General features: G+C 36.9%; 1 protein-coding gene across 1 annotated transcript; it reads left to right on the forward strand.

The window, feature by feature from the left end:
• Positions 1 to 7992: 7992 nt before the first annotated feature.
• Positions 7993 to 11670, forward strand: ATXN7L3B (ataxin 7 like 3B). Its single transcript, XM_003832901.6, has one exon. The coding sequence runs from the start codon at positions 8314 to 8316 to the stop codon at positions 8605 to 8607; it is 294 nt and encodes a 97-aa protein (XP_003832949.1). The 5' UTR covers positions 7993 to 8313; the 3' UTR covers positions 8608 to 11670.
• The last annotated feature ends 11953 nt before the right edge of the window (positions 11671 to 23623 follow it).

The following is a 23623-nucleotide window of genomic DNA, read 5'->3' on the forward strand; positions in this document are numbered from 1 at the left end:
ACTAAAGAACAGGTTCTTTACTTTTGTTCTGCCTAAATAAACAAAAAAGAGGCAAAATGCTGGCAGATTAAGTTTCAAAACAGTAACCAGTGTTACTTTATTTATTTATTTATTGAGACAGAGTCTCACTTTGTCAGCAGGCTGGAGTGCTGTGGCATGATCTCGGCTCACTGCAACCTTCGCCTCCTGGGTTCAAGGGATTCTCCTGCCTCAGCCTCCTGAGTAGCTGGGACTACAGGCATGCACCACCACGCCCAGCTAATTTTTGAAGTTTTTTTTTAGTAGAGACGGGGTTTCACCATGTTGGCCAGGATGGTCTCAATCTCTTGACCTTGTGATCCGCTCGCCTCAGCCTCCCAAAGTGCTGGGATTACAGGAGTGAGCCACTGTGCCTGGCCCAGTGTTACTTTAATAACAAGTATCTGTAATTAATATATGAGAAATTCTGAGATAAAATCATGTTAGTACCTTAATTTGCTCTTTATTTTACATTTACTAGAATTTTTGCAAGAAAATTAATCTCTCACTTGGTGGCACTTGCCAGATGCCCGTCTGTGGAACACAAAACGTAAAAGCATCCCACCCACCAGTTTAACAGCTTGACTTAAGAAAATATGAGACAGCTCTTCATGAGAGAAGAAAAACCAAAACAAACCTAATGGACATTAGTAAAATTAGAATAAAAAAGTGTGTTCAATTATTTACATGAGTTCTTCTTTATAACTTGAAGGCAAATAACTATGGAAAAAGAAAGGAATAAAGAAAGATAAAAAGAAACTTAATTTTTCACCAAACAACACAAAACCAATTTGGCCAAAAAAGTTGTAAAAATAATACTACTTTTGGGCAGAAATAAATTCTATGTGAAAATCTGATTCTTAAAACTCTCTCAAGGTATGTTCGTAAATTAAGTTTATGTGCTTTTTGTGGAATGGATGGTTGGTCATCTGAAAAATGTTCCTTGTGAACCTCCAGCATGAAAAAATTAAACAGCACATTATGTACAGCATCACTGTATGTGTTTTAGCATCTTGTGGATAGGCAAAAAGTGCATAGGTTGTATTTTAGGACTTCAGTCACTGGTACATTCTGCATTGGCAGTAAGATTTTGATTTATGATATATTAAGATGATTCTAAAGTGGTTCTATTTCAAAATGCATTATAGAAAGTAGTCATTACTGAAGATTAAAAAGTAGACATTATGTAAAAATAAGCCAGTAAGTTACAGAGGGAAAAAAAATATTAGGAGTTAGAAGTCTTAACACTTAGTCCTAACTCTGCCTCCAATTCACTTAACATATCTGACCTTAGTTTCTTTATCAGAAATGAAGATATTATTTCAGTTTCCTCCTTTTTCTCTCAGATGGGAGAAATGAAAAAATGCCATGAACTTCTCTCAGAGTCCTGTATTCAGCTGTCCCTTGCCATTGGTTCACTCTGACATGTACTAGCAACTACTAGGCATGTTTCACTAATCAAGACAAGTCCAAGAAATAGTTTACACATCATGGTAGAAATTCCTCACCAACTGTGAGGGTGCATGATTGTGTTTGGCAAAACTAGGGTTAGCTGGATCAAGATCTTCTAAAAAGTTAGCGGTGGAAAAAGCAATCAGTATAACGCCATTAAACATATTAAAAATTGATCTAAAAAAAGTTCCAGAGGACATTTATGTCTAGAAGAAACCTAGCTTGTCAGCCTTATAAACCTACTCTAATGGCTGAACTTTCTTCAGAATCATCTTTGTTTTTTAATAATACAGCATCCTAATCTACTAAGATAAATTTTTACCCCAGGTTTTAGACATAATAGGGTATTATGTCTGCAACTTACTACCAAATAGATCAGGAAAAAAATAGTTCAAATTTGTGATAAGGAAACTTCAGTGAGAGAAATGGAAAGACATAAAGTAAAAGTGGCAAAATGTTCATGAGTAAATCTGAGTAAAAGATAGGTATATAGAAAGCATATATTAATATTCTTGCAATTTTTTATAAGTTTGAAATTCCTTTAAGATAAGGGTTTTTGGTAGTCTCTTTTAAGTGTTACCTATTATGCTGCCTAATCATAAATTATTTTCAGCATTCAAATGTACACTTTTCTAGGCCCATCCTTATATCTACATACATTATAAACAATTATCTTTTTCTATACTACTATGTAGAATTTTTCACAGAAGAGGACATCAATAATAGTCTATTTTTATTTAAGAAATAGCTTATCACCTTCAGAAGCAGTTTCATACGCCATTTAAAACATATTTTAAAAATGCAACTCATCCCCAACTAACAATAGTTCAACTTATGATTTTTCAACTTTATGATGGTGTGAAAGTGATAAGCATTCAGTAGAAATGGTACTTTGAGTACCTATACAACCATTCTGCTTTTCACTTTTAGTAGGGTATGCAATAAGTTACATGTGATATTTAACTTCATTATAAAATAGACTGTGTTGGATAATTTTGCACAACTGTAGGCTAATATAAGTGTTCTGAGCACATTTAAGGTAAGCTAAAGTAAGCCATGATACTTAGTAGGTTAGGTGTATTAAATGAATTTCTGCTTTGTAATATTTTTTACTTATGATAGGTTTATAATGACATGAGTCTATCATAAATCAAGGAGCACCTTTATGCTTATACATACAAATACATAGAAATTTTTCTAGAGATCTTCTGAAGCCCTTTTATAGATCAAAGTGGCTCTGAATAACTGATATATTAAAATATCAACTTTAAAAATATTTTATTATGCAAACTATTAAAATTGCCACATTAGTATAATATTCTACTTACTAACTATAGGTAGCTTGAAATTACTGTTTCTTTCTCTTTAGCAGATTATAATCTAGAGTTGTCATAAATACCAACATTCAATAAATTGCCTTGATTTCAATTTAATAGGGCAGATTCAAATCATAAATTTATTTTAGACATTGTGATAGTAGCGTGATACCTCAATTTAATATAAAATTGTGGCACTCTGAATTTCATGTAAATCTTAATAATTATTTTCTAAATGCAAATTTTGAAAATTGGATTTCAGCAGAGGATGAATTTGAAACTTCAAGCTAGCTATGCCTGGGAAGATATGCCAGTATTTACAGTTGAGTTATGACACACATACATATATTTTACCAAATTATTGACAAAAAGGCATAAAATGCCATAGCTTATTTCTGATATATAGTCTAATGAAAAAGTACTGTTTAAAAGAGAAGATAATATGGCAAAATATTCCCTCCCTCTCTGATTTACTATTCATTTATCTTAAAAAACTTAAGTAAAGAAACATAAAGTTTTATAAATATTCTATAAGTAAAAGTAAAAATGGGCTTCCTAAAAGTCAACGTCCCTAGATAATTTTTTTTTAACTAAAAATGATCATTCACAAGCAACACCATTGGATGTTAGGGAAGCTAATTTCAACACACAGTTGGTATTCAGTAGCTAAATAATTCTTTTAGCCCTAAAATATGGAGGTAATTCAAGATGCTCTAGGGAGCAGAACAGATTAATTTGATAAAGAAATCCTTAGACACACAGTTTAGGGTTCAACATTTGAGCTTCATGGACCAATATACAGAGGAATTTACTTGCCTTTTAACTGGGTGGAACCCATTTCCTCAAATTCCTCAATATATAGATATTTAATTTTCAAAGAAAAATTTAGAAAACATGAGTCAGTCAGTCAGTTTATTGCAAAAGTGAATTTACCCTCTTGCTCATGGTCACCTGGTTAGTTAGTGGCTGAAATAGGCCAGCAATTAAGGACTTTGACTCCACTCTCAGGTCTATCCCTTGAAGCACTCTGCTGCCTCACTCTATTTCATGTGAACACAAAAAAGTGTGGCTTTTATAAACATATCTTTTATGGAATTTCAATCTTTAAAGAAAACCTTTAAGTAACAATTTAAAATGTGTTTCTCTTTGAAAGAGCTTATTCTGTCAGTGCATATATTACAATTATTGAATGGGAAGAGAATAATCAAAGACAATTAAAATGTCATAATACATTCATTTTACTTGCCTTAATTTGTGCACAATTTTAAGCAATATTTTTGAAGATTATTTATAAAGAACTAATCTATGTTACTTTCTTTGTATTGAGAAAATCATTTAGATAATAAAAAATTTCTAGGCTGGGCGTGGTGGCTCACGCCTGTAATTCCAGAACTTTGGGAGGCCGAGGCGGGCAGATCATGAGGTCAGGGGTTCGAGACCATCCTGGCTAACACAGTGAAACCCCGTATCTACTAAAAAAATACAAAAAATTAGCCGAGCTTGGTGGCAGGCGCCTGTGGTCCTAGCTACTCGGGAGTCTGAGGCAGGAAAATGGCGTGAACTCGGCAGGCGGAGCTTGCAATGAGCCGAGATCGCACCACCGCACTCCAGCCTGAGAGACAGAGTGAGACTCCATCTCAAAAAAAAACTATTTTAAATTTTATTTTTATACTAAAGGCTTAGGTAATACCTTCAATCTTACTAATTGTAAGAGAACTAAGGAGTTTTTCTCAATTTTTTTGTGGTATGTTATTGATTTAAGGCTGATTTAACATAAAGAGTTTCAGTGTATATCAATCAGAAGTAAGATAATCTAGTTAAATGATATAAGTAGAAAAGAGGTGACAAGGTGATAATGAGTGTTATTGCAAATATTTGATGTCATGATAGTGTTCCTTTTCTAAGATTAAATGTAATAAAATACTGACAAGAAGTCTAAACCTAGCCATGATCCAGATTATTTGAATTTCAATTAATATGAACATTTTCTGTATATGTTTTGAAGTAAATTTTAGTGATGACCCCTCTTAATCACATAAATTGAGTACTTGTATTCCAACTCTCACAACACAAAGAGGATTTAAGGGATAATCTTCTTCTCTTCTGTGAAAATCAAACATGCAAAGACTCTCATGATAATTTCCAAGAATAAATTATATGGGACCCAACTATAAGGAACATATGTCCACTGTTAAGCCCTTCTAATTCCTTGCTACTTATAATGTGGTCACTAGCACATATCAAAGTATGTTAGAAATACGGAAAAGGAGGCCCCACCCTAGATTTACAAAATCGTACTCTACGTTTTTAAAAGATCTCTGAGTGATTCATATACACGGTTTTAGAAGCACTGCTTTAAATTTGGAGAAAGCATGAGAAAGAAGGAATTTGTGTAAACAATTGTATTTATATCTATTTTCTCATGTAACTAAGTATGCCACAGTACTAGTTATACAACACAATATTATATACTACTGTATTTGTCAAGCACGGTGTGAAGACATTCATAAAATTTATTGTCATGTTTTAAATCTCACCACAAACTTATATGATGAGAACTGTTATTGACATTTTATAAAAGGAAAACTGAGATTTACAGAAGTTGACAGGACAAGATCACACAGACAGTAATGGGTAGGAGACAGTCTGACCAAAGAACTTGTACATTTAATCATAATATGGGCTAGCATGTGGCTATGTGGAGATTTCAATTTATATCAAAATATGATGCCAATTTTTGAATGTAGAACATATAAATTATACAAAGACTACGATGAATAAAAAACATCCTGCCTCAGGTGGGGCGTGGTGGCTCACGCCTGTAATCCCAGCACTTTGGGAGGCCGAGGTGGGCAGATCACGAGGTCAGGAGATCGAGACCATCCTGGACATGGTGAAACCCCGTCCCTACTAAAAAGTACAAAAAATTAGCCAGGCGTGGTGGTGGGCACCTGTAGTCCCAGCTACTGGGGAGGCTGAGGCAGGAGAATGGTGTGAACCTGGGAGGCGGAGCTTGCAGTGAGCCGAGATCGTGCCACTGCACTTCAGCCTGGGCGACAGACCAAGACTCTGTCTCAAAAAAAAAAAAAAAAAAAAAAAAAAAAAAAAAAAATCCTGCCCCATATTTCAAGAAAAAAAAAAAACTTACAGTACAGAAGTCTTAAAGTCTAGGCTTTCAAAATGCTCCCTATCAGCCAATTTATGGTTTTTTAAATGGTAAAATACGCACTCAGAAAAGTTTGGATGGGTACAAGTACTGGCTACTCATAAACCAAATAAATTTAATCTTCTATTCATGAAAACAAAGAGTGAGTGATATGGTTTGGTTATTTGTCCCCATCCAAATCTCATGTCTAATTATAATCCTCACATGTCAGGGGAGCTGGTGGGAGGTGATTGGATCATGGGGGGGATTTCCCGCTTGCTGTTTTTGTGATAGTGAGTGAGTTCTCACGAGATTTGATGGTTTAAAAGTGTGTGCCACTTCCCCTTTCACTCTCTCTCCCTCTTGCCACCATGTGAAGAAGGTCCTTGCTTCCCCTTCACTTTCTGCCATAATTGCAAGTTTCCTGAGGCCTCCCAGTCATGCTTCCCGTTAAGCCTGCAGACCTGTGGGTCAGTTAAACCTCTTTTCTTCACAAATTGCCCAATTTCGGGTAGTTTTTTATAGCAGTGTGAAAACGGACTAATACAGTGAGATATTAAGAATGAATACTAGGCCTGGCAAGGTGGCTCATGCCTGTAATCCCAGCATTTGGAAGGCTGAGGCAGGAGGATCACTTGAGTTCAGGAGTTCAAGACCATCTGGGGCAATATAGCAAGACCTCCTCCGCTAAAAAAAAAAAAGAAAAGAAAAGAGTTAAAAGAAATTAGTCTGGGGTTGTGGTGCACCCCTGTAGTCCCAGCTGCTTGGGAGGCTGAGGTGGGAGGATTGTTCGTGCCCTGGAGATCCATGCTGCAGTGAACTATGATGGTGCCACTGCATTCCAACCTGGGCAATACAGCGAGACCTTGTGTCAAAAATAAAAATAAATAATGAATAAATTCTAAAATATTTAGATGTTCAGATGATCTTATACATTAGAAAATAATTATTTGTATCTGATTAAAAGATACATGTCTCTCCTTTAATCTGGAAGGGAAAGTACAGAATCAGACAGATATAAATATGTATTTTGTATTTTTCTTTCTTTGGTTAACAATACTTTTAAAATAAATTATAAAGATAATACAGGCTGCTCTATTTCACAGCAGTTCTGGGGACCAAATAATGAGCAAAAAATAAAGGATATACTACAGCGATTTTTCTCATATTCAAGTTCATAACTAATATGATTAAAAATAGCTTACATTTACTGAACCATTGCTTACATGTAAGGCACTGTCGCAAGATTTTTAAAAATATAATTTAATCTTAACCATGAAATAAGAATTAGCTTTTTTTTCAGATGAGGAAACACTAAACTGTTAAATGTTGGCTTCAGGATTTAAACTTAGGTAGAATGGCTCCCGTTCTCACAAATCACGCATATAATTTTAGGAAAAATTTTATCTCCCAGTATATTTAACATATTTCAGATTTCCTTCCTCTTCAAGACAGAATGTACATCTAATTTTCTCTCTGAATTATTTTAGAGGTGTATGTTATCATCTCTTTATAGTCACATTGCCTTAATGATCTCATAAGTGAGATAGATGCCATGGGTTTATTTGATCAATATATACGAATTATGACTTTAGTACCAAGTTTCCAGTTTTTCCATTCAAAAAAAGACCTAAAGATAAACTATACTGTAATTTGTTTCCTTGCACCATCTAGTGGATTTAAATGACAACTGCAGCATTGCTATAAACGATTCACCAGTCAATCATGTAAGTCAAATTTTCAAACACCTCCGGAGAACTGTTCCTAAAATGATGTTTCGAATCACACCACAACAGTGCATATAATTATTAAAATTTTCCCCTTTTCAGAGGATATCAATTAAGCGTGGCTGCTGAATTCATTAGCGAATGTTTAAATTTACAAATAAAGTAACATAAAATAGCATCCTCGCAATTTTTTAATAATCAGAGATAATGGAAGTCATACACTAAGTTCATCCTGTTCCTTTTCATAAACTCAAACGCTCTCAAAGCAGCAGCGCGTTGAGAAGCCCCAAGAGTCTGCGCGGAACCAGTGCGCAGGCGCTCTGAGGGGCGGAAGCGGAGAGGCGGGGCTAGGCCCGACTGGGGAGCGGAAGAGGCCCAGGAGGCTGGGTGAGGCGCTGAGACGGTTTGGCGGTGAGTCCTGGGCCAGGCGCAGCTAAAAGGCCCGCAACCCGGGAAACGTCAAAACAAACAGAAGGACTTGGGATTCCGGAGCAGTCGCCCCTATCGCTGCTCCTGCAGTTGCGGACGCCACCGACCCCGCCGCCGGAGGACTGGGCACTGAAAGGCCTCTAGGCCTAGGCGCGGCCCGCGGAGCCAGACGTGTTGCTGCCGTGAGTAAAACGAGCGCCCTCTCCGCACTCGTTTACAAATTAAAATGGAGGAAATTTCGTTGGCCAACCTGGATACTAACAAGCTAGAGGCCATCGCTCAGGAGATTTACGTAGACCTGATAGAGGATTCTTGTTTGGGATTCTGCTTTGAGGTGCACCGGGCAGTCAAGTGTGGCTACTTCTACCTGGAGTTCGCAGAGACTGGTAGCGTGAAGGATTTTGGCATTCAGCCAGTGGAAGACAAAGGAGCGTGCCGCCTCCCGCTTTGCTCCCTTCCCGGAGAATCTGGGAATGGGCCTGATCAGCAGCTGCAGCGCTCACCTCCGGAATTCCAGTAGCTGCAAAATGAGAGTCTGAAAGTGGCCAGGACAATAACATAGACTGGTCCTGTGGCTTGGAGGAGTAAGCTAAGTAGAAAAAAGTAGAAAAATCAGACAAAAGTTTTAATTCCCCCTTGAAGATCCTAGCATTTAAAAACCCAAAGTGGATAATTTAGGAATCCTTTTTTTAAAGTGTATTACCTGGAGCAAGCTCTGAAGCCCTGGGCAGGAGGAGCTGCACAGCCTGCGGGCCATGCAGTGCCTGTTGATCTCTAAACACACCAGGATGTGCGCAAGATCCTGTAGTGCCCCCAGTGCACAGGTGAGCAGTTGTGTGCCCAGCATATAAAATTTTTGGTTCCTCAGCCTTTCTGTCTGCCTGATGTCAAGGGCTTCCTGGACAGTTTGGACGTTACAGTTCGTCAGGCCGTGATCAGTGGCCTGCAGTGGGACTGCTCCTTTGATATCTGAACCTCTGGTATGGGCTTCTCTGAGACAAGTAAATGTCAGGTGCAAGATCTGGATACTAACAGTTTCAGTTTGGGAAATCCAAGAAAAAGAATTATCAAGTTTGATAGGGAAGCTCTGTAGCCTTGACTCCAGCAAGAAGAAAAGGTCAAAACCACGTGTTTCCCAAAAGTCCAGGCTTTACAATGATTCAGCTGACTTGAGGACAAGGCCTAGCATTTGGCTGAGCAGAGCCCTCTTCCTTGCCCTCCAACCTGGTGGCATAGGCTTGGCAAATGGACAACTTGGTTGTCCAGACAGGTTGAGGATTCAGTTATGATCCCCTGGGGAGGTAGCAGGGACCTCTGCAACTATGCATGATTTCTCAAACTTCAAGATTCATGTCTGGATGTATTATGCTGTGGATATAAGTTTAGTAGGGCGGTCATTTCCTACTCTGAGTTACTGGTTACCTAGCCAGTCCATGGGTGTGACTTGGTCCTTAAGTCAGGTCACTATCTGCCTCCCACCCTGGGGGCAGGACTGAACTATAGAAGAGCATCATGGCTGTGCAGGAGGCTGTGGTTTGAAAACTGAGCCCAGAGGGCACTTTCAGCTGCCCTCAATAATGTGAATGGATTAGTGCTAGGAGCCAAGGAGCAGGACTGGATTATCTCATCTGACTGTGTGCAGAATCCTGTTGAATGTCCCTGTTTTCTTTGGTTGGGCAGTCAGAGCTCTGCTATGGTGAACCTCCAGACTGTCACCACTTTGTGTCTGCCCCTCGAAAGGGATAGTCCTTTCCACTCGGTCCCCTTTGGATCTTCTTGACAACAGGAGCAGTCCTTTTATTGTTGGAAGTCAGAGAAAGACCTCCAGAATCTCCTGACTTTAGGGAATGGTATAGGGGAAGATGGGAAGTAAGAGTCACATATCAAAACTACCCTCCACTTTATTCCCTGAGCGAGGGTTTATGAAGTATAAAGGGGTGGGAGCCCCGAGGTGAGCGGGAACGGTGCTGCTTTATTTGAAATGTTTTCTTACCTCATTCTGTGCCCCAGTAGGGGGTCCAGCCTCATCTGTCTGGCTTGGCCCTGTGTTCCTCCTGTCCCCTGCTCCACTGCCTATCTGGTGCCCCAGGTGCTGCTTGCCACTCCAGCTGTCACATTGAACAGTTTCAATTCAGCTCTTAATGCTCCTGCTTCCGAAGCCTGCCCAATTTCTTTTTTCTTGCCCTCTGTTTTTTTTGTTTTTTCTTTCTTTTTCCCTTGTTTTTGTAGAAGACTCAGAGGAGAATCTTTCTTATGGCTCCCTCTGTTGGGATTGGAATTGGAAGAGAACTTAATTTTTTGTATTTAAAATGCAGTGTCATGCCTATAAGCATTTCTCCTATATAGGACTGCTTTGCTAGTGTGCCCTCTTGCTGTGTCTTACTTCATAAGGAGTTGTATCTTCCCACCTCCATTTCAATACTGCCGGTTAGGACCTAAGTAGAAGAGCAGTAAAGGCTGATTGACACACAGGGGGATGGAGTTGGTCCTTGTCCATTCTCTCACCCTTGCTGTGCATGTATCAATCCTTATCCCAGAAGGTACTATTTAGACTGTATAGACTGATTTAGATTACATACTTTAGAGGATTAAGGAAACCATAGAGTTTGGGCCTTGGAACTGTTACTGCCTTGTCCTAGAGTTGTCCTGATCAGGCTTGGGGCCTAGTTACAGATTAGTCTTAAAGAATTGCATTAACTTAAAAAAATCAAACCTTGGCAAGAGCTAAAATAATTTGGAGATATCTTTGCCCTTGACTTGTAGACGACATCTAAGAGGATGTAGAAAGGAGAGTCTAAGTGAGACTCTGGCCTACTTCCTAACAATGTCTTGGAAGTGGGATGATGGTAAAGGAGAAAGGCCACAGTCCAATCCCTCTGCCTTCAGATAGGGAACTCAAATCCTGAAATTACTGTTTTCTTTCTGGCCTTTTCTCCTGGTTAGAGGAGGAAGCGGAAAGTAGTTTTGAGTAATACTTTGTTCATATTACCCCCCTTTTGTTTTTTGTTTTGTTTTTTGTTTCTGGCCCCTCTACCAATAGGGCAATAGCCTCCTGCCCTGGATGGGTATAAGGTGGGCTTGGTCCAACAGGTGCCCAGAGGGTACATACTCCTTTCTGGGGAGAGAATGCTCCCTACCATATAGTTGACAGTGGTTAGGAACTCTCCCTTTCCCTACCTACCTTCCTTTTAATAGCAGAATTCCTATTTTTCCCTTGATTATGTGTATTGCTCACCCTGCAATCCTATTATGTATCTGAGTGTGTGTGTGTGTGTGTATGTGTGTGTTATGGGGGAAGGGGGGGTTCTTTAAAATTTCTGTGGTTTGTGGCTTTTTCTTCCATACATTAGTTCCCACCATCGCATGCCCAGGGACCACTGCCTGGCATTATCGCATGCTGGGATCATCGGGGGAGGGTAGTGAAGCTCACCACTGTCCTTTGTTTTGGAGATTCTTATTTTTGCATAAGTAGTCCATCCTATACAGATAGCTGATTAACTGTATTCCCCTTTCCCCTATGGCTGCTGGTGTAAATAAACTGCATCTCCCCATTGGTAAACAGTAATAAAATTTTAAAAAATGACTACTTGGTCCTTGGACTCTGTATATTCATCTTTTAAAGCTGTATGTTTTCAGGCATTGACATAATGAGATAAACGTTGAAATGCTATTGAACCTTAATACTTCCTCCCTAACAGGAGTTTTATCAGAACAGAGAAACTGTCCAACCTTGTTTCTCAATTTGGCCTGCAAATTTAACTGTCTGTAGCATCCAGTGAAAGAGCCAAACCGTATACAATCATCCCTTTTCCATATGAGGTAAGAAGGTGGTAAGATAAATCCAGTCCTGTCACTAAAAGCCCACTGTGACAGATAGTTCCATTTGAATTGAACTCAATGTATCTTAGTAAGTACATTTTACCGTCATTTTAAGCTAATATCCTTGTTCTCAAAAGGTAAAGTGATTCACAGCAGACGATGGTTCTGCCTTTCTAATTTTTTTCTCAATACTTAAAAAATTACCTCAACACTTTAGATCTTTCATTTCATTTTTAATAGTAATTCTGAGGTTTTTCATCCCATTCCTAACCCAGAGTTTGAGCACTTCCCCTAGAAACTACTTAGTGATCCTGTGTCCTAATCAGTCTCTTGGTATGTGTTCTAATTTATTAAAGTTTCGTATTGGAAATAATACTGAGATTAATAAAAATTACAGAAATGAGTCCAGAGAAGAATCTGACTCAATAGGATACCTCAGGGAAGCTTATAGATGTGTAACATGGTATTGAGTCTTCTCTTCTAGGAGCACTCGATGTACTTGTCACTGTCCAGTTTAAATAGGCCAGGGCCAACGTGGTGATTTGAGAAAACTTAAAAATTTGACGTGTGAAACCCATGATGCAACCATAGCAGGAGAAATTCTTCAAATGAAATTTCACCAAGATTGGGTATTTTGCCTTAAGTAAGATTTCTACTACTTTTATTAAAATTCACTGTAGGGATCTACTATCAATTAGCTTTCAAATACATCTGCAGCAAATACTTTTGGTTCCTGTTTTGTAGGTTTGGAGTTTAATATATTTAGTGCTAAGCTAATTAGTTTTCTAAAAAGATAATTGCAAGGCCCCTGCTTTACCAAATACTTGACAATGGGACTTTGAAGGTTATTTCTTATGTTTTCTAACTAGTATGATCTTTAAAGAAAAAAAAAACACATTGCATACCTTTTAACTACCAATGTTTAACCTCCTAGATTTAGCATTTAACTACAGCATGTACCATCGGTCAAGAATCTGATAAATGATTGCTTGATGTTGACTAAGTGAAAGACAAAATGAAGTGTACTGAAGTAACTAAAAATTCAGGAAGAACTTTCTTTGCACACATTAATAAGTAACATTGCCTTCTCTTAAGACCTATCTGAAGTGTTGTGAAGTTTTTCTTACAATTTTTTAAAAGAGATTTATGAAGAAACTATGTGCTAAAAGCACAACAATTATTAAATTTATTTTCATGTTGGTGTTTAATTATGGTTAACGAATTGCCAGTTTTCAAGTCAGCCAGAGATAATACCAGATTTCAGAAGTTTTACTCTGCTGTGAAGGATTACGAGCTCTCTGATTTTCATTTATGTTCCAAAAGATGCCCATAATGTTGCTTTGGAGGACAGCATCAGAAGTGATGTTCCTATTCAAAAAGGTTTTGTGGATAAACCTTAAACTCTTGGCGGTGTTTTTGTTTGTGTTTGTTTTCCCATTTTTGAAAACATTTTCAATCATATTTCTTGAGACTTATTGGAAATATGTGAGCTAAAAAGGAAATACTAAATTGATTTTAGAGATGAAAAAAAATCTTCAGCAGCAGTGACTTGCCCATAGTTCAAAAAGCAAAAATTTACAAGTGGTGGAAGCAAAAGTAGAATGCTGCTGTTGTGACTCCTGGGTCAGCGGTCTTTGTTGAAGCAATGGAGTAATAAATCAAACGACTAATTAAAAACAAAACAATGAAAAATCCATGATGCTTATGAACAACCTTAGGGCAATGAATTTGAAAACAGAAAAAAAGGGAAGTCTATTTTAAAATAGAACTCAAAAGTAACTCAAGGAATTGTTAATTTTTTAAGTAAATGAATACATCTATAACTTTTAAAACACCACACAATTAGAATTTTATAGAGAATACAGTAAATGAAACAACAACAACAAAAACAGGCAAAATAATACCAAAATAGATTCTTTTTTTTTAAATGAAGATGTTAGCAAACCAACTCCTTTAAAATGACAAAAGTAAACATCAACAAGTCAGGTTAATCACAGGATGGCAAGATTTCATCTCAAAATCATCACATTACCATTAGAGAAAATCCATGTGAAAATTTGAACTGATACTGAAAAATAGTTTGAAAAAATTCAATACGAATTATTGCCTAAAAAACAAAGACATTAACAATATAGAAACCAAAGCTCAAGAACTTGTACACACTGCAAAAGGGTATGTACCAAAAATCTACACCAATTACTATACTTATTAATGAATACTTGGAAGCACTCCCTTTAAAAGCAGGAATGGAAGAAACAAAATTTTTACTGTTCTAAGATGATATTTACATGAACAATTTTATAGAATCTAGAAACAGTTGTTCTCAGATGACATCTACATCTACATGGATAATTTTATAGAATCTACAAACATACCATTGAAAGTAGTGAGAAAATTTAGCAAAGTTACTGGATATAAGATCAATATCTAAAATCAGAATACCAACATTTAAAAAGAGTTATTAAATTTAGAATGTAATTCAACAAGTTATAACAGTCATGAAATAATATCACAAGAACTGTGTAAGATTTTATAAAGAAAATAATATTTTCTAATATGTTGGGAAAATCCCAAGTAAATGGAGAGAAGATGTTCACGCACAGAAAATGCAATCAATATCATTGCTCCAAATATGTGAATCGGAAGCAATCTGTATTACAGTCCAAATAGATGTGCTCATGGAACTTGACAAATTAATTTTAAGATTTATATGAACACAATGCTAGAATAGACAAGATCTTTTTGACAAATGTATATTTTAGTTTTGGTGCAGAAACAATGGAATAGAATAGAGTTTAGAATTAGATCGAAACACACAGATTACACGTTTATGTCTTGATGTGTGATTAAATTTGTATTATAATCAGTGGAATATAAACCAGTATTGTGGAACAGATTATCCATAAATAATAAAACTGTGCTCAGACACAAAATTAATTCCTATATGGATTAAAGATTTAATGTGTAAAAGTAAAAAATGTCAAATCTTTCTAGAAAAATATAGGAGGATGTGTTCATAATTGTGTATAAGGGGAAAATTTCTTAAAAGTACAAAACATAGAGAAAAGATTGATGTGTTCGGCCATAATAAAAATAGAACTTTCTGTTCATTAAATCATACTAGAAACAAACAAATCAATAACCTGATGTGCTAGTTGTTTAGTTCTTATAACTGATTAAAGATTACTAACAAAATAGTTGTACAATTGCCAAATGTATAAAGTAAAAGAACAGCTCATTCTTACAAAAAGAAATATGAATGGCCAAAAAGTTGTAAAAGTTCCCTTAGGTTCAAAGAAATGCAAACTAAAAACAAAATACCAATTTACCCTACTCAGTATGATTAAATTTTTTTAAATGGTGATGACATCAACTCTGAAAGGCATATGGAGCAATTAAAACACTTAAACTGCTAGTAGGCTGTAAATTGGTAAAAAATGTTTTTAAAAGCAATTTAGAAATACCTGTTGTGGTTGAAGACAAAAGTAACCAATACCCCAATATTTCCACCTGTTGCAGCATTATATGTAATAGGGAAAAATTGAAAGCAATATACCCATTTGGAATACATATAGTCACTATACTGAAGTGAGAATAAATTAACCAGAGCTGTACAAATAAAATAGTAAACCTATGTTCTTATACTTTGTCGCCTTTCTTTTGATGTTTAACAATAGGCAAATCAATGCTGTATGTTGTTTAAATAATTGTGAATATGAAATAAAAACTATACCAAAAATATTGGATGAGACTTCCACTTTCATGGTTATGTTCCTGTAGATAGCAGACTAATTGATATAGGACATCTGTATGCTAAATAAATTGAGGTAAAGATACTCTTAAATGCATTACTGTGTTCCCAAGGAAGTGAAGGAAATACCCAGAATACCCAGGTCTTTCTTCTAACGCACACACACCCCAAAGATACAAATGAAAACAGAAAAGGAGAGTGCACTGAGGAAAATATAGATACCATATGAGACTGGGAGATTAGGCCCTGATCATCACAAATTGAAACTGTAAATGCAAGATGCCTGAAATAAAGTTTATATCCTTGGTGAAAGGATGGACAGAGTAAAACTAGATAGATTGATAAATGATTGATTAATGGGTGGATAAGAGAAACCTCCATTACTTTAGAGAGAACAGATGAAAAAGAAAGACTCTGCTATTGCCTGAGGTGAAATGAATTGACTAAAATAATAACAATCATGCCATTATCATCAACATTTACTTTGGGAATGTGTACCCATACACTTGGTTTCACATAGCTACCCTACCCTGCCAGTCAGAGAAACTTTGACCTGAGAATTTCATAATGTATTGAAAATGATATTGTACCTCTTGGCTACCTGACAAAATTTTGTTCCTTCAACATTTTCACAAAATATAAGTTTGCAATAAAAGAAGCATCTGTTTCTTTAAAGATTTCATTTATAGCCGTCATACTTTTTATCTAATAAATCTGTTTACAAGAAAGGAATTCTAACTCTATAGTTTATTATTTCTGCTGACTCTATATAATTAGAACTTTCTCAGAATTATTAGATACAGAATATGGCCATAAATGAAATCTGTACATTAGTAGACGGAATTTTAAACGAGCAAAGAACAGGAGAAAATAATGCAGTTTTAAAAATTAAAGTAATAGAAATAAAAGTGAAAAGAATGTATGCCAAAAAAATTTAACGTCATTGTATAGGTAAAATCTCAGTTTAATCAAGCTGGAAAAAGAGAAGGAATGAATCAGAATGAAGCAGTTCATGCACAGCAGAGTAGTTGTGTTGCCTCCTTGTCTCCCAGTGATAAACCTACATGCTATTTTTTAAATAAAATAGATAATCAAAAAGTGAAAGTGCAGCAAAGAAAAAAAGTGATAACACTTGAATTGCAATTGAATGTAATTAGAAGATGGCTGATCTTCAGAATGGTGACACAACATTCTAGAGGCCCAAGATATACAGCCAGAAGAACTCAGTCAATGAGAAAATTGGCCATAATGAAAAAGAATGAAGATGTTTCAGAAGAAACAAAGCTGTCAATAAACGACATTAGGTGTTATGTCGGATATTTCAAGATACTGAAAGTGCAAAAGGTAAGTTGTGGCCGGGCGCGGTGGCTCACGCCTGTAATCTCAGCACTTTGGGAGGTCGAGGTGGACGGATCACTTGAGGTCAGGAGTTTAAGACCAGCCTGGCCAACATACCAAATACAAAATACGATGTAAAAATACAAAAATTAGCCAGGCATGGTGGTGAGTGCCTGTAATCCCAGCTACTTGGGAGGCTGAGGCAGGAGAATCACTTGAACCTGGGAGATGGAGGTTGCAGTGAGCTGGGATCGTACCACTGCACTCCAGCCTGGGCGACAGAGTGAGACTCAGTCTCAAGTATGCTGAGCAGAATTCTAGATTCCTGTCCCCTGGTTATTCAACCAAATAGTAATCTGCTGTGAAAGGATTTTGCAGATGTAATTAAAGTCCCAAGTCAGTTGACCTTAACATATGGTGATTATGTAGGTGGTCTTGACCCAATCACATAAGCACTTCAAAATCAGAGTTTTCTTCATCTAGTAGTGGAATAAGACAGAGATTTTAAGTGTGGGAAAGATCCAGTGCACCATGGCTTGCTTTGAAGATGGACTGGGCCACATGAGAGGAATGTGGCTGCATCTAGGAGCTAAGAGTGGCCTCCAGTTTACAGATAGCAAAGAAATGGGGACATCAGACCTAAGGCAATAATAGGTTGTGGATTGCATTCTGCAAAAAACGAACAAACAAAACCCTGAATGAGCTTGGAAGCAGATTCTTTGCCAGAGCATCCAGATAAGAGCCCAAACTAGCTAACACTTCGTTGTCAGCCTTGTAAGACCCTTAGCACAAAGCTCAGCCTAGCAGACTGTGACTTTAGAACTAGAGAACTGTGAGAAAATAAAGGAAGGTTTTAAGAAGCTAAGTTTGTGATGTCATTATACAACAATAAAAACCTAATACAGTCATAAGCTGATCCAGATTTAGGAGTATGACAGTTCACCAAGGCACAGAAAAGGTGCTTGCTCTATATCTTGATTTACATATGAGAATATGAGACGAAGGCTAGCAACGTTCAAACTATTCTTCTTCTTTTTTTTTTTTTTTTTTTTTTTTGTGACAGAGTTTAGCTCTGTCACCCAGGCTGGAGTGAAGTGGCATGATCCCGTCTTACTGCAACCTCCATCTCCCGGGTTCAAGTGATTCTTCTGCCTCAGCCTCATCAGCTGGGATTACAGGCACGTGTCATCATGCCCGGCTAATTTTTGTATTTTTAGTAGGGAGAGGGTTCCACAATGTTGGCCAGGCTGATCCCGAACCCCTGCCTGGCCTCAAGTGATCCACCCGCCTGGGCCTCCCAAAGTGCTGAGATTACAGGCATGAGCCATTGCGCTCGGTCAGTTCAAACTATTCTTGATAAATTTTGTACAAATAAAATACATTTATTCTCAATGTTTCTAATGTTTAAAATCACAGTGTATGTAAATACTGCTTTTACTATTCTTTTATTTCCCTGTACATTCATCACGTTTATCATGTTTATTAATAAGAAAGTTTCCAATATTGCAACAGTATTATTTTTGTTGCAATATTGTCACCAAATGTTCTTAATTATTCCTATTATTAACATTGCTTTGCACAATTTTGGTTTGCATGATCATTTTTATAGTCCCTCACACCGTGCAAAACTAGGGCTGACTATGTCACTATTATTTATTTTCTTAAATATTTCAAGAGATATTAATACTGTATCTCTTCTGTTGAATTAATTCCAAGTAAAAAAAAATAGCAGTCAAGTAAACATTACTTTCCAGGGATAATTTGGGAGGTTTAGCTTAAAACACAAAACATATAAGTCTCCCAGATAGCACTGACAGAAGAAGAAAAATAAGGAAAGCAGTTGGTAGCAAAAGGAAAGAAGAATATAGACTAAATAGGGCATAGTTAACCAAGAATCAAGAAGAGGAGAAAGGTAGTAAGTATCTGCATTAATGAAAAATCTAAGTGAATTACATGAATGAGAAAAAATACAAAGTATAAGAAGAAGGAAAAAGTTTGTAGGCATCATACTCAAATATATGCATTCTAATCTTCATCCTTTCATTTATTACTAGAGTGAATTTGGGAAGGTAAGTTATTTTTTATGAACTTCAACTTTATAATAATGGAGATAGCAATGTACCTCACAGTGTTATGTGACCTACTGCATGTAAGTTTAATCTAGTTTGGGTAATAAGTGATGAAGAATAAGGCTTTCTTGAGAAGATGGTATTTAAACTGAGAACTGAAGGATGACTTGCCTAGGCAAAATTTGTCAGAGTACATGGAGAGTGAATTAGCAGTGGGTTGTAAGGGAGGGATGGAGGTGAGGAAAAGGATTTAAAGCTAGTATGTTAGAGATAACCACTTAAATTGAAAATTTAAAGCTCTGGAGAAATGATTATGCCTCTTAGAGATTTAAAAACTCTCAGTTTTTAACATAAATTCATATATCTTCTCCATCCCTATCAGGAGGTGTTTCAGGATGCTGTTTAATGGAATTGTCAATAGATGGTGATATTTATAATTGGCATAAACTCCTTACTAGAATCTTGTCAGGTAAATAGATAGGTCGTAATTAGGAATGTTATTCCACAGGTCTCTAAAAAGGCAACCTCTCGTTAATACAATAACACCTTATACCCGCCAGGTTAATCTTAATTTTCAAGATGAAGTGCTGTCTTAAAGACACAGTGACCTTCCCACTTTTAATGTGCTTTTATTTCTTAAATTTGCTCTTCCACTGCATTCTCCTCAGTCTCCCAGTTCTCTCCATTTTCAGACACAACCACATACACACACATGCATGAACAACACAGACATACACGAATGAGATATAACTTTAAATCAAGTCCTGAGGTCCTCTCAGTTCAGAGTAAGGTTAGCTAATCTGCTTTTGCTCTTGCTGCTGTATGATTATTACAGTTCAAGGATTTACTTGCACTCTAGCCACTTTTGCAGTTTGAAGGTGGATTAGTGTTGCCTTCTTACTTAAGTACTTCTCTGACAGCTAAACTTGCTTTTTGAATTTAAACTGCTTGTGTTATTTCTGCTTGATATTGAATTCAACAATGATTCAAAAATTGATTTAGATTTTGTGTAATAGATTGGAAATAACAAGCTTAGTCTTGATTTTACAAGAAACTGTGTGACCTCAATCAGATAACTTCATCTCTTTGGGCCAAGATTTCTTATTGATAACAAATAAGCTTGAATAAAACAATGTCTTAATTCCATTCAACACTCTATGAGTCTATGAGCTAAAAAGTTAGACAATCACCGCCAAAACCATCATATTCCCAAGATTAGCTTACCATCTAAATACACGGACTTTATTATACTTAGACTATAGGTTCCATTACATCAGTCTGTAATTCTGTTTTATATATTGTTCTAGGACTTTGCTTCAGACCTCTTATGACCTCTTTGATTAGAAATATATCTTTCTAATCCATGATGTTATCTTTGTTTCACATATATGTATCCAAGGACAACCTAGATATCTCCAACTATAGGTATCACAGAAAACTCACATCTTATATTATGCAAAACTGAAGCCTGGTAAGCCTGTGCCCGGTAAATTTTATTCATTCCAAATGTTGAGAACCGCTGTCCTAGAGAGAAAGCAAAAAATAACTGTTAATCCTATCAGTCTCCTGTAGGACATTCCTAGGAGGTTAGAGACCTAGGACAATTGGTTTTCTCTTCTGGATGAGTTCCTATACATGTAAACTGTTTGACTTAAAAATGTATTACAAAATTAATAGAACATATGATAAATAGTGATTTATTGATAACAATAGATAGAGAAAAGCTACTTCATCTTTGTTTATTGCCCAATCAGTGCAAGAGGATTTCATATTATTGAGGAAATATTGATTCCTATTTGGTCCAGGAATCATTGCTTCCTATTCTTTATTGCAAATGTACTATTACCAGTTAATTTCATATCTCTCACTGCAAGAAAAAGGTAGCAGTGCTATTTTTACTCAAAATGACATTGCTGTTTGGAATCTTGTTTATATTGAAATAATACAAATGTCTTGCCTCTGCAATTTCCTAATACCCTTGATTTAATGCTTATTACATTATTCATGACGTGGAATCATCTGCCATACAACTATGAACATTCTATTCCAATGGCTATCTCACAGTTTGTTAATATGTTTTGTTGGTTATGATCACCAGTGTAAGTTTTACCCACGATATACAGTGAAATTTGCACAATAATTAGATTTATGGATATATTAAATTTACCAAAAGGAAATTTGTATAGTGTAAATGTAGAACAACACATCTTCCAGTAGCATTGGAAGAGTTCTCAAATTCTTCAGGCCATAGTCACTAAATTCCTAGAGTGTGATATTTTTCAATATTCACCAAATCATACCTACCACTCCAACCCATGAGTAGGGTGTATAGGTAAGGGGCCGTCAGTAGAGAGAGAGCAGCAGTCTTGTTCATACAAGGAGGATCCATCCCATGTACTGTAAGGCTGAAGATCATGCCAAGAGAACATAAGGCCACCACATAAATTGGAGGCAAAAGAGAACAACTATCGGAAGGGCCATTAGGATTATGGAGTTATAGTCTTAAAAGCCCCTGGAGAAGATATATGCAACTGTCCCTGGAGAACTGCCTGACATGCTGTACATAGAAGGAGTTTGCGGTAAGCAGCGGGGTTGCTAGCAAGAGGAGCAACAGTGGATGCCACAAGGTAAAAACTACTGCTGCTACCCCTGCCATGTTCTGGTGGTAAAGAAAAGAGACAGCCCTATAATTGGAACAGACACCAAGATGGACAAGAGCCAATATATAACTCTCACATACTTGGTTCAAGTCCAAGTGTTGGCATTGGACCAATGGTAGGCTAGAGCCCTGAACTTGCCATGCCCATGAGTGACTGTCACACGGAATCAGTATGACAGTAACTTTCTGGCTGCATAATCTTGTATAATCCAAATAAAACAAATAAATATAATTTAATTATATCTAATTATATTTAATTATATATATCCTACTCTGGATAGGAGGAACTGGGGCCAGACTACAATTACTAAGCTCCTTAAGACATACCCAATGTAGAGGGTTCTGATGGTTAATTTTATGTGTAAGCTTCACTAGGCGAAAGGATGTTCAGATAGCTAGTACAACATTATTTCTGGGTGGGTCTATGAGGGTGCGTCCTTCCTTAAGAGATTAGCGTTTGAATTAGTAGACTAAGTAAAGAAGATCCACCCTTACCAATGTTGACAGGCATCATGCAATCTTTTGAGTGTCCAAATAGAACAGAAAGGTGGTAGAAAGGTGAATTTTGTCTTCTTGAGCTAGGATTCCTGCCCTCAGACAACATGCCCTCAGATTCAATGTTGCTGCTTCTTGGGCCTTTGGACTCTGAAACTTACACCAATGGCTTCCTGATTCTCAGGCCTTTATCCTTCAGTTTCCAGCCAGAAGTTATACCATCAACTCCCTTGATTTTCAGACCTTCAGACTTGGACTGAATTATATCATCAGCTTTCCTGGCTTTCTAGCTTGCAGGGAGCATATTGTGGAACTTCTTTGCCTCTATAATCATATGAGCACATTTCCATAATAAATCTCTTACATATCTATATGTATCCTATTAGTTCTTTTTATCTAGAAAACCCTGACTAATGCAAGGGTCAAAGATCATACTGCAAGGATCTGGTCCAGGGTAGTACTGCCACCCTTGGCCACTCCTAGGTATTGGAGGGGGCTTAGAACATTTTGAAGAAAGCACCCTGATGCACCAGGAATGCCCTCAGATGTGGGCCTATAAGAAGGACCCACTTTTCCAGACTAAGCGTGGTTCTGAACCACCATATAAAAGTTGTTTCTTTCTGGTTCTATCTCCTAAATATTTACTTCATTCTTTTTCCATTCAACGACAGCTCTTCTATCATAAGCTGTATACTGTACACTTCAGGCAAAATAAATGTATGTGGCTTTTTGTTTGTTTGTTTGTTTTTAGTTCTCTAAATTTCATGACTTTGCTCATTTTGCCCTGACTTACGTTCTGTCCCTTAGCTTAGCTAACTCTTAAATATTTTTTAAGTTTCAGTAAACATAGAATGATTTTGGAAACTTTGTTAAAATTATATGTGTTTGGGTTTATTTCTGGACTTCTATTTCTATTCCCTGAGTCTATATGTCTATCCTTATGTCAGTATAACAATGTTTTGATTACTGTAGCTTTACAGTAAGATTTGAAATCAGGAAGTGAAAGTCTTTCTACATTGATTTTCTATTTCAATAATGTTTTGGCTATTTGGAGTCCCTAATTTGAAGAGATGTTTATCCATTTCAGCAAAAAAGGCCATTGGAATTTACAGGAATTATATTGATTCTGTATCTCACTTTATGGGGAAAGAATAGTTTCTTCCACAAATGGTGCTGCTACAACTGAATAACCACATAAAAGAATAAAGTTGGACCTCTAGATCACTCCATATGTAAACATTGCCTCAAAATGGATCAACAACCTACATGTAAGAGCTGAAACGATATAACTCTTAAAAGAATGCATACAGGTGGGGCCAGGCACGGTGGCTCACGCCTGTAATCCCAGTACTTTGGGAGGCCAAGGCAGGTGGATCACGACGTCAGGAGATCGAAACCATCCTGG

The sequence above is a fragment of the Pan paniscus genome, chromosome 10 (assembly GCF_029289425.2).
Source record: "Pan paniscus chromosome 10, NHGRI_mPanPan1-v2.0_pri, whole genome shotgun sequence".
Classification (NCBI taxonomy): domain Eukaryota; kingdom Metazoa; phylum Chordata; class Mammalia; order Primates; family Hominidae; genus Pan; species Pan paniscus.